General features: G+C 36.7%; 1 protein-coding gene across 6 annotated transcripts in view; it reads right to left on the bottom strand.

Moving 5' to 3' along the window:
• Positions 1 to 6005, bottom strand: part of MIA2 (MIA SH3 domain ER export factor 2) — a 110676-nt gene extending 104671 nt beyond the window's left edge. For 3 of the 6 annotated variants that reach the window (XM_019832953.3, XM_045059846.1, XM_045059851.1), the window contains exons 1-3: positions 5674 to 6004; positions 3042 to 3175; positions 636 to 722 (exon numbers count right to left, since the gene is read on the bottom strand). In XM_019832953.3, the coding sequence (XP_019688512.2) occupies positions 636 to 722; positions 3042 to 3175; positions 5674 to 5788 (336 nt within the window). In that variant the 5' untranslated portion in view covers positions 5789 to 6004. Of the gene's footprint in view, positions 1 to 635; positions 723 to 3041; positions 3176 to 5673 lie in introns of all 6 variants that reach the window. The other 3 variants (XM_045059847.1, XM_045059848.1, XM_045059849.1) reach the window with 2 other exon arrangements.
• Positions 6006 to 12115: the final 6110 nt, after the last annotated feature.

Genomic DNA, 12115 nt, shown 5'->3' with positions numbered 1-12115 from the left:
AAATAAATACATAAATAAATAAATATTTTTAAAATTAAGTGAAAAGTCACCTTCTGATTCCCTTTCTCATTATCAAGCCCAACATTATCAAATCCAACATTATCAAGCTCACTTAAAACTCAATAGCAAAAGAGGTTGCACAGATATAAGACCCAGAGGGAGTGATGGGAAATAAATTTTGTCCCAGTAGGATAATAACATTAGTAATAATATCTAATACTTATATAGCACTTACTAAATGCTGTTCTATATACTTTACCTATGTTCATCCTTCCCCATAAATTTGTGAAGTAGCACCATAATATAATCATTATCTTTATTTTACAGATGAGAAAATTAAGGCATACAAAGCCATAGTCAGGCTTTGAACTCAGTCTACTTCCAGAATCTATGTTCTTCACTACTATACTCTATTGCCTGTCAGTTTTTCAGAAAGCAATATGCCTGTCATCAACTTTGTCTTAACCTAATTTTATTCACATATTCAAACTATTCTTAGAGTGAGTTCCCAAACCAACTATTTTATGTATTCACTATACAAGATACTTAACCAATAGACACTTATACTACAGAAAACTATTTTAGCCAAGAAAATTTAAATGCAATTAACAACTGAACTGTTATTTAATACTCACTTTAGTTGATATCTGAACTTCCTCAGATATGAACACCTCTTCAGTCTGGACTGCGTCTCTGGGAAAATATCCAAAGTCCTTTCCTTTCTACCAAAATGAAGAATGAAGATTAACAAGGAAGAGTTATCAAAGCAATAATAATTATTGGGCCTAATTTTGTCCCATGTCCTTGGCTTTCATCTATATTAAATCACAAACATTAATTGGCTTTCATTTGCTGTCTAAAAGAAAGTAAGTGAAATCATATTCCTTTTTTTTTTTTTTAAGATTTTCTTTTTAGGGGTGCCTGGGTGGCTCAGTCTGTTTAAACGTCTGTCTTTTTTTTTTTTTTTAAGTGAGCAGCAGGCAAAAGTTTATTAGAGTATAAGATCAGAAAGTAAGAATACCATGGGAGCTCTCTTTACACAGAAGTGGCATTCAAAAGTGAATACCCTGTGTCTGACTCTTGATTTCAGCTCAGGTCATGATCTCACAATTCATGGGATCAAGCCCCACGTAAAGCTCTGTGCTGACAGTGCAGAGCCTGCTTGGGATTCTTTTCCTCTCTCTCTCTCTGCCCTTCCCCATTTCTCTCTCTCTCTCTTTCTCCCTCTATCTCTTTCATTTAAAAAAGATTTTGTTTTTAAGTAATCTCTACACCCTATGTGGGACTCAGATTTACAGCCCCCAAGACCAAGAGTCACCTGCTTTACTAACTGAGCCAGCCAGATGTGCCTGTTATTCAAAACAATAGTATTAATTTGAGGGAACAAAGAGCCAAGTTGTAAAATGTCACTTTTTTAAACTTCAGAGGGAAAACCATCCTACATACTCATTTTCTTCCTTTTTATGTTTGTTAATGACCTTCTTTACCCAGGTGGACCACAGATTTACACTAGTAAACATGGGCTATCAAAAGGCAGAAGAATGGTGGCAGTAGCCAAGTTAGATGGAGCTGTGACATATTCAGCATTTTTTAGGATAACAGAATCAAGTAAGATGTTTTACTCTGAAGGGCCAAGATGGATTCATCAATACAGCAAAGATCTGTAAGTCCTCCAGGGAGGATTTGGTTCCATAAAACTTTTCTGGGGCTACCTTGGTAGCAGAGATCTTCTTAATCCAGTTTAATTACATGGAGGATGTCCCCTGAGAGTGAAGGTTTCAGCACTCTTAGCCCATTTCCTATCCCAGGCAAAGTTGAAACGTGTTTTGGTCCTTTCATCCAGCACCATTACATCTCAACTGTGATTCTCCAGCTCTGCAGTTGCGGCAGCTGTTTGGAAACTGACAGTCTGTGGGTGAATTCCATAGTGTGGTCTCTTAAACAGCTGCCTGCCTGGGTTAATCACCTAATGCACAAAACTAAGTATGCTTGAAACTTCACCCTGGCTCTACACATTGCATGCCACTTTTGTGTGGAACTATCATTCTCATACATAGTAAGCAAGAAAGAATGCTTTCTTTTTCTCTTATGATACCTACTGTGTCATTTTTCTTACAGCTGCATTGGTTGCCTCTAATGTGTTCAAAGACATACACTGGCATGTTTAAAGGACTATAGCAGTAAGGAATCTTGGGAACTACAGAAGCCAAATAATTCTGGCCATTGAGAGTCAGCCGTTCAGTCATACAGCCCCTGCTGCTAAAAAAGCAGGATAGATCCAAGTAGAATCTTCTCCTTCAAATAGTGATCACAAAGGCTACACAACAGAGAAATCTGATGCATATTCAAAATGGAAATGATGGGGGCGCCTGGGTGGCTCAGTTGGTTAAGCGTCCGACTTCAGCTCAGGTCACGATCTCGCTGTCCGTGAGTTCGAGCCCTGCGTTGGGCTCTGGGCTGACAGCTCAGAGCCTGGAGCCTGCTTCCAATTCTGTGTCTCCCTCTTTCTGACCCTCCCCCGTTCATGCTCTGTCTCTCTCTGTCTCAAAAATAAATAAATGTTTAAAAAAAAATGGAAAAGATGTGTGCATCAGGTGGGTCATGCTTGTTCAGCTTGGGAGTAAAATTGCTTACCATAGCATCTTTTCATTATCGTTGGTGTTGACTAGATGTCCCATAATCTCCGCTGGCACTTTTAAAGTAATTTTATTCTCCAAGTAAATATAAAACCTAAGTTCAGAAACTATGCATGCTACATAAAAATAATTTCAAGGCACTCTTAAGTTCTCTATCCCAACCAAACTGCCTTCCCAAAACACTACTTTTATAGAAATTCTGAAACCAAGACTGAACATGACCATTTTTCGTTTGTTTAAATGTGTTAAATATTTAAATTAATAAATATTTTAAATATATATTACATATATGTTATATATGTAAAGTGCTTTGAAATTATTAAAGTTCCTTTAGAGATGAAAAGCAGCTTTTCTGTGCAAACTAGTCATTTACTCTACATTCAGTTTTTAAGACTAGATACTTACACTTCCTGCCCACAAATCTTCCCTTTCTCCTGCAAGTTTAACATAAACAGATATCTCTTCTCCCTTAGTGAAGTTCAGGTATCGGCAGTCAGGTCCTCTGTAATCTCTCATGGCTAAGACTCTGCTTATTAAAGCTATGTAAACATGTGAAGAAAAACACACAATTTAAATTAAAATGTTATTTATCTCCCTCCCATCTTGCCCTCCTCCAGTATATCCTATGTATTTCCAAATGCTAATTGCTTCATATCATTTATCACCTCAAAAACCTACGTTGACTTCCCACTGCACACAGAATAAATTCTAAGCTCTTTGGCTTGGTGTCCAAGGCTATCCATAACCTGCTCCTCTTCCTTATTTAAAATGACTTCCTCTTATTCCTTTACAGTCAAGTTCATCTGTCCATTGTCCCTGGAATATGTTATTACCATCCTGTCAGGAAGGAAAGGTAAAGATAATTCGTTTTCTTCCTGGTACCTACTACAGTAGTTAGTCCCCCTTATTTGAGGGAGATACATTCCAAGACCTCTGTGTCTGAAACCATAGATAGGGCCAAACCCTACATACTATGTTTTTCCCTATGTATACATACATATAATAAAGTTTAATTTATAAATTAGGAACAGTAAGAGATTAAAAACAATAACTAATAGTAAAATTGAACAGTTATAACAATATACTATAATAAAGTTATGTGATGCTGGGGCATCTGGGTGACTCAGTCGGTTAAGTGTCCAACTGCAGCTCAGGTCATGATCTCATGAGTTTGAGCCCCGCATTGGGCTCTGTGCTGACAGCTCGGTGCCTGGAGTCTGCTTCAGACTCTGTGTCTCTCTCTCTCGCTCTCTGCCCTTCCCCTGTTCTCTCTCTCACAAAAATAAACATTAAAAAAATTTTTTTAAATAAAATAAAAGTTATGTGATGTGATCTCTTTCTCAAAATATCTTATTTTACTGTACTTACACTTCTTGCAATGATGTGAGATGATAGAATGACTAAATAAAATGAGATAAAGTGAGGTACATGAGGTAAGCACTGTGACGTAGCATTAGGCTACTATTGACATTCTGACTGTATGTCAGAAGCAAGATCATCTGCTTCTGGGCCATGGTTGACCGCAGGTAACTAGAACCATGGAAAGTGACCCATGGGTAAAGGGGACTACAGTATATTCTAGGCATTATGATAGCTCTTTCATATCTTTATTTTATTGAATCCTCAAAACAGACCTATAAGGTCAATAATCTTGTATCGATCTAACAAATGATCCTTTAAACCTTAGAAAGTTGGTCGCACACTTGATAAATGGTGGAGCCAGATTTGCACTGAGGTTATTTGCACTGCAACATCTGCCTTCCATATTCTGAGCTTTTTCTTTCTGCTCTTTCCTTCAGAAACTCTTCAGTCTCTCTTCATGGTCAACTCATATTCTACTTCTTCTATGAGACATCCTGAATTGGTCCAGCCTGTTCTGCCCTTCTCTGAACTTCAATATTACCTATTATTCTTATGCTGTATTGATATTTACTTTTTCATGTTGACCTGTCACTAGAATGAAAATTCCTGGAGGGCAAGAAATTTATCTGACATTTCATTTTATTCTTAGGTATACACTCCTACCCCTCCAGACCCAACAAATAATAGGCCCTCAATAATTATGAATGGTCACAATCCCATATACTAGATCTAGCCCTTCAATACATAAAGTAATATACATATTACCTATTATAATTATACTAACATATGTAAAACATTTTGATTAAGTCATACAATTAAAGTTAAAATAATGTTATAAATTACTATGAATTTGAATGTTCCTTTCTATGTTTGGTGTCTGGCCCTAAGGAAACTAAGATGAAGAATAAAGAAGGAAAGAAAGATTATTATTGTTATAAAACATCATCTAGTAAATCTCTATATATCAAATTGCATATCCAAATGATTAAGGAAAATGTGTACTCATAAAAATTTACTTATAAATTATTTACATTTCTACTAATAATATTTTGGATTTTTAATTTACATATTGCAAATTAAAAATAATTCTCACATACTGGAGAGATAGAATATATGTAAAACAATTGTAATATATTGTGATACTATTCCTTTTGCACCATAATGCTAAAAACAGAAAATAACTTCTTAACCAGTAAAATGAAAATTAATTTTTCTTTGTAAAAGAAAGGAGAAATTTAATGTTCAAGGATATAAATAAAATTATGCACTCCTAACACTGATTTTAATATTTTTACATAATAAATGAACACAGAAATGATTGTTTGATAAAGTTTAGACAATAATACAAATCAATACAAATCAATTATAGCTATCTTAAAAACTAGGAAAAGTGCTGATTTGTTTGTTTTTGAGGCCTGGATTAATATCTTTATAATTTCCGATATATTTATACATCGGGCTGATCTTTGCCCTTTGATATATTTATATTAAAAACTATTACAAAATGCTTTGCTGCTAGCATTTTCTTTTTTTAGTGAAGTATATTTTATAGCTGCAAATATTTCTCAATGATATTAATGCTTACTTCTATCATACATGCCCACAATAACATATTATGTCATTTCAGAACCTCAGTTTAAGAGGAAAAGAAGGCAAAAAAGAAAAACAAACTTACTTTCACATTCCAAGTCACCACATTTTTTAAAGTCTGCCAGCAGTTTTGTGCCCTCCAGACACTTTGTCAGAGAAATTACCAAAAGGAGAGTTCTGTGAACTCCAAGCGCCGCCATGCTAAAACAAGCAGGAATCTCAAACAAGGTTTAAACCAATTGTTTAGGCCATAGACCTGTTTATGCCAGTCAAAACAAGAGATATCCCACTTTCTCTACTAAATTTAAGACAAAAAGTTTTGTTTTTTTTTTAAATCTCTTGATAATTACATTTTTCAATTGGTGTTTAGATTTAACTTGAGGGACAAACGCTGTCTGTTCACAATCTGCAGTGTCAGGTCTCCAGATAATACATAATGGTTTAATAATTAACAGATTTTTAGTTGGACTCATGGATTGTAAAAGTGACCTGTGTAAAACCGTCTGACTTAAAGGTACCTTGCCTTCAACAGGACAGTTCTTAAACCTGTTTTAGAATTCATCTCTTTCTGTTAAAGTCTTCAGGTAGATCAATCAATAAATGCAAACTGAGTATTTGTCTCATGCAAATACCAACATCAATGGAGAAAGTATATAGTTATATGTAGAAGCAGTAATAATTTATATTAAAAGCATGGTTTTGAAATATGATGAAGGTTATTTGAAAAAAGTCCCACTTTCATATTTTAAAAACCTTCAGTGTTACTATGAAGTTGAAAATTGTAAGAGTAATAGTTAATTGGGGCACCTGGGTGGCTCAGTTGGTAAAACGTCTGACTCTTGATTTCTTTTCAGGTCATGATCTCACATTTTGTAGGTTTGAGCGAGCCCCATGTTGGGCTCTGTGCTGACAATGCAGAACCTGCTTGGGATTCTCTCTCTCCCTCTTTCTCTGCTCCTCCCTGGTGCGTGTGTACTCTCTCTCAAAATAAATAAATAAACATTAAAAAAAAAAAAAAAACGAAGAGGGGAGCCTGGGTGGCTGAGTCGGTTGAGCATCTGACTTCGGCTCAAGTCACGATCTCGCGGTCCGTGAGTTTGAGCCCCACGTCGGGCTCCGTGCTGACAGCTCAAGCCTGGAGCCTGCTTCAGATTCTGTGTCTCCATCTGTCTCTGCCCCTTGCCTGCTCATGCTCTGTCTCTCTCCCTCTCTCTCTCTCAAAAATAAACATTAAAAATTAAAAAAAAAAAGTAATAAAATAAAAATAAAAATAATAAGAAGAGAACTAGTTAAAATGTGGTAAGTACTTCATATGTTCCAGGTATTGTCTTAAACAATTGTTTGATTTAACTCCCACATCAACTGTCTAAGGTAGGTAACATTATCATCCCCATTTTGCATATGAGGTAACTGAGGTACACAGAGATAGATTAAATCACTTGCCGATAGCCACATAGTGAGTGGAGAAGAAATTTAAATCTAGACACTCGACTGCCCCTATTCATACACTATACTTTGCCACAACAGAATGATGTCTATTACCATCTGAAACAAAACTATTCCAGACACAACAAGTACAGTATTATTCCATGTATTTAAAATTGCATATTTCTGGGGCACCAGGGTGGCTCAGTCGTTAAGCTAAGGTCATGACTCAGCTTTTTTTTTTTTTTTTAAAAAAAAGCTCAGCTGAGGTCATGATCTCACGGTTTGTGAGTTTGAGCCCCTCATCGAGTTCTGTGCTGATGGCTCAGAGCCTGGAGCCAGCTTCAGATTCTGTGTCACCCTCTCTCTCTGCCCCCCCCCCCCGCGCCCCCCAGCTGGTGCTCTGTCTCTGTCTCTCAAAAATGAATAAATGTTTAAAAAATTTTTAAATAAAAAAAATTGCATATTTCTGTCACTGGAGAGAGATATCTACAAGAATCCTCCCCCATACAGTGAGAACATATAGTATGATTCCAAGTTGTGTTCACTTTTTCTTTGTACTTTATTTGCCTTTTTTTTTTTAAATCAGGGACATAGCAAAAATAAATAAACAAAAAAACCAGGGGCATATCTTGTTGTAAAATAACAATAAAGCTATGAAGATCAGTTATTTGAATGTTATTGCTGCTTAAAAAGGATCAAAGCCCTATATTGGGACTTTCTATGTAAAACACTAGATCTCAGTAGATCTGGGGAAACCACACCTGTCTACTTCAATCTTGAGAAAGTATTTTTCTAAGTCCTTCTTTGCTGTACCTCTTCTCTATATTTGGGCATGCCACAGTGTACATGGTTTGCAGAATATAGCAGTTGTGTGACATCACACTTCCCTCTAATGCTTGACATAAATAAATATCTAGCACCTGAGCAAGCTAAGGTGAAGGGCTTTTATTTCAGGATCCTAAAACAAAACAAAACAAAAACAGTGTTTTTTGTTCGTTTTCCAAAAACAAACTTTAGTAAGAAGCCGCCTGTGTCAGATCAAAGATTTTTACATCTTTAGAAAGAATCTGATACAGCATGAATTTGAGGATCATTTGGCTTGCAATCAGAACACTGCATAGTTATATACATGCACGCCCAAAAAGCTTTAGGTTAGTTTCTTGAAAACTTTTACAAGTCTAGGGGCGCCTGGGTGGCGCAGTCGGTTAAGCGTTTGACTTCAGCCAGGTCACGATCTCGCGGTCCGGGAGTTCGAGCCCCGCGTCAGGCTCTGGGCTGATGGCTCGGAGCCTGGAACCTGTTTCTGATTCTGTGTCTCCCTCTCTCTCTGTCCCTCCCCCGTTCATGCTCTGTCTCTCTCTGTCCCAAAAATAAATAAACGTTGAAAAAAAAAAAATTAAAAAAAAAAAAAAGAAAACTTTTACAAGTCTAGAAACTTGTCAAAGACATTTAAAGAAGGATTAACTCTTCAGCTTCAAAATTTGGCACAGAATTATTTGCATAATTTATAATATCAAATCAAGAATATTTATTAAAATTATTTATACTTTTTGTATTCAATATTAAAGACATTACAGCTAAATTGTGAACTAATTACTTTAATTTTGTTTTCTAAGACTTTTTTTTTTTTTAATTTTAAGCAATCTCTACACCCAGTATGGGACTTGAACTCACAACCCCAAGATTAAGAGTCACATGCTTATTTTGTTTTAAGTTAGGAACCCAGCTAAATTTAAATTGTCTATTGATTGGCTTTAAGGAAATGTGAGTCAAGAAAAACAGGAGAAAATTCTTGCCTAAGATACTAGCCTGGAGATTTTCTTCTACTAGAAATGTTCCTACTTTCTTACTGTATAATATACTCAGATTATTTCACTGTATTTTCAGATCATCACTTAAATATAATTTAACAAGATATCTGAAATGTGGTAGCATAATGTCAACCATCTCTAACAGACCCAAGTGTAGATGTGGTACGTGAAAGAGATAAGAACATTTGGTTTACAGAAACCAAAGCATCAGGGCACCTGGCTGCCTCAGTTGGTTAAATATTCACCTTCAGCTCAGGTCATGATCTCACAGTTTGTGGGTTCAAGCCCCACATCAGGCTCTGTGCTGACTATTCAGAACCTGGAGCCTGCTTTAGATTCTGTGTCTCCCTCTCTCTGCCCCTCTCCCACTGGCACACTGTCTCTCTCTTAAAAATAAACGTTTAAAATTTTTTAAATAAGAAACCAAAGCATCAATTTTTACCATAAAGATGATCATATTATGCTATTTAGATATTATCTAATTGCTGATGCATTTTTCAGGTCAAGTGTTGGGTCAATATTAAAATATAATACTGCTAGACATTTAGATGGCTAACAGACACATGAAAAGATGCTCAACATCACTCATTATCAGGGAAATACAAATCAAAACCACGATGAGATACCACCTCACACCTGTCAGAATGGCTAACATGAACAACTCAGGCAGCAACAGATGTTGGCGAGGATGCAGAGAAAGAGGATCTCTTTTGCACTGCTGGTGGTAATGCAAATTGGTGCAGCCACTCTGGAAAACAGTATGGAGGTTCCTCAAAAAATTAAAAATAGAACTACCTTACAACACAGCAACTGCACTACTAGGTATTTATCCAAAGGATACAAAAATGCTGATTTGAAGGGGCACATACACCCCAATGTTTATAGCAACACTATCAACAATAGCCAAATTGTGGAAAGAGCCCAAATGTCCATTGACTGACAAATGGATAAAAGAAGATGTATGTATATCACAATGGAGGAGCACTTTGGTGGCTCAGTCAGTTAAGCAATTGACTTTATCTCGGTTCATGTTCTCACTGTTTGTGAGTTTGAGCCCCAGGTTGGGCTCTCTGCTGTCAGCACAGAACTTGCTTCAGATCCTGTCTCCTCTCTCTGCCCCTCCCCCACTGGTTCCCTCCCTCTCTCTCTCTCAAAAATAAACACACTTTAAAAAAGTAAATATAGGGGCGCCTGGGTGGCGCAGTCGGTTAAGCGTCCGACTTCAGCCAGGTCACTATCTCGCGGTCCGTGAGTTCGAGCCCCACGTCAGGCTCTGGGCTGATGCTCAGAGCCTGGAGCCTGTTTCCGATTCTGTGTCTCCCTCTCTCTCTGCCCCTCCCCCGTTCATGCTCTGTCTCTCTCTGTCCCAAAAATAAATAAACATTGAAAAAAAAATTAAAAATAAATAAATATATATATATGGAAATGCAAGCTGGCGCAGCCACTCTGGAAAACAGTACAGAGGTTCCTCAGAAAACTAAAAATAGAATTACCCTATGACCCAGCAATTGCACTACTAGGCATTTATCCAAGGGATACAGGTGTGCTGTTTTAAGGGGCACATGCACCCCCATGTTTATAGCAGCACTGTCAACAATGGCCAAAATATGGAAAGAGCCCAAATGTCCATGGATGGATGAGTGGATAAAGAAGATGTGGTATATATACACAATGGAGTATTACTCGGCAATCACAAAGAATGAAATCTTACCATTTGCAACTATGTGGATGGAACTGGAGGGTATTATGCTAAGTAAAATTAGTCAGCCAGAGAAAGACAAAAATCATATGACTTCACTCACATGAGGACTTTAAGAGACAAAACAGATGAACATAAGGGAAGGGAAACAAAAATAATATAAAAACAGGGAGGGGGGACAAAACAGAAGAGACTCATAAATATGAAGAGCAAACTGAGGGTTACTGGAGGGGTTGTGGGAGGTGGGATGGGCTAAATGGGTAAGGGGCATTAAGGAATCTACTCCTGAAATCGTTGTTGCACTATATGCTAACTAATTTGGATGTAAATTTTAAAAAATTTAAAAAAAATTTAAAAAATAAATATCATAAATTGCAATATATATACATACATATATATAAACACATACACAATGGAATACTACTCAGCAATCAAAAAGAATGAGTTCTTGCCATTTGCAACAATGTGGATGGAAATGGAGTGTATTATGTAAAGTGAAATAAGTCATAGAAAGATAAATATCATATGATTTCACTCATATGTGGAATTTAAGAAACAAAACAGATGAACATACAGGAAGGGAAGGAAAAATAAGTTGCAAACAGAGAAGGAGGCAAACCATAAGAGACTCTTAACTAATAGAGAACAAACTGAGGGTTGCTGGAGGGGTGTTGGTTGGGGGGATGGGCAAATGGGTGATAGTCATTAAGGCAGGCACTTGTTGGGATGAGGACTGGGTGTTGTATGTAAGTGATGAATCACTAAATTCTACTCCTGAAACCATTACTACACTATTAACTTTTTTTGATTTAAATAAAATTAAAATAAATAAATTTTTTTTAATTTAAATTAAAAAATAAAATATAATACTGCTGCTGAGGAAGATATCATGGTAACACTCAGTCAGAAATACTGATTTGGAAGAACTATGGCATTCTTTAGAGACGATACAGGAGATAAGAGTACTTACTGTATAAAGCTAAAGAATGAATCATCAAAGCCACACATGTTCAGTATCTTAGAGCTAATATCACAGAGCAACCCTTTCCATGATAATACAAAGACAAAATCATGAATGCTGTGCTTCTGCTTGGTGATGTTATTTCTGATACTATATAATCAGAAATACTATATGTCTCTGATACTATATAATCTGATACTATACTATCTTGTCTCTTAGTACATCAGATTTCCTAAAATGGGAACATATTTTCTTTACCCAGCTGCCTGTTGCTCTATAAATACGTAAGACAGAGAAACTTGATTAGAAGTTACATGGGATAAGCTGAACTAATTAAGCTGGGATAGTTTTTACTAGGGAGAGGGTAGTAGAACAAAGCCTTTGAAAACAGTTACCATGGTAGATAGATGTGCAGTGAGAGATAGGCCCAAGAAAGATTAAGATTCAGACTGGTGTGGAAGACATAGAGATGGCCCTTCCATATTCTCTCTTTAAGGTAAGACCTTCTGCTCACCTGCAGGGAGTACAGGTAGCAGGTAGGCTCTGGCAGACAACGACTTCAAGGTCTGTCTCAGCTGCAGAGAGCCACCTTACCCAAGATCACCCCTTCCTGCATGATCTGGCGAAT

This window comes from Felis catus, chromosome B3 (assembly GCF_018350175.1).
Source record: "Felis catus isolate Fca126 chromosome B3, F.catus_Fca126_mat1.0, whole genome shotgun sequence".
Lineage (NCBI taxonomy): Eukaryota > Metazoa > Chordata > Mammalia > Carnivora > Felidae > Felis > Felis catus.
Note: the sequence above shows the minus strand (reverse complement) of the source record. Positions and strands in the feature narration are given on the sequence as shown.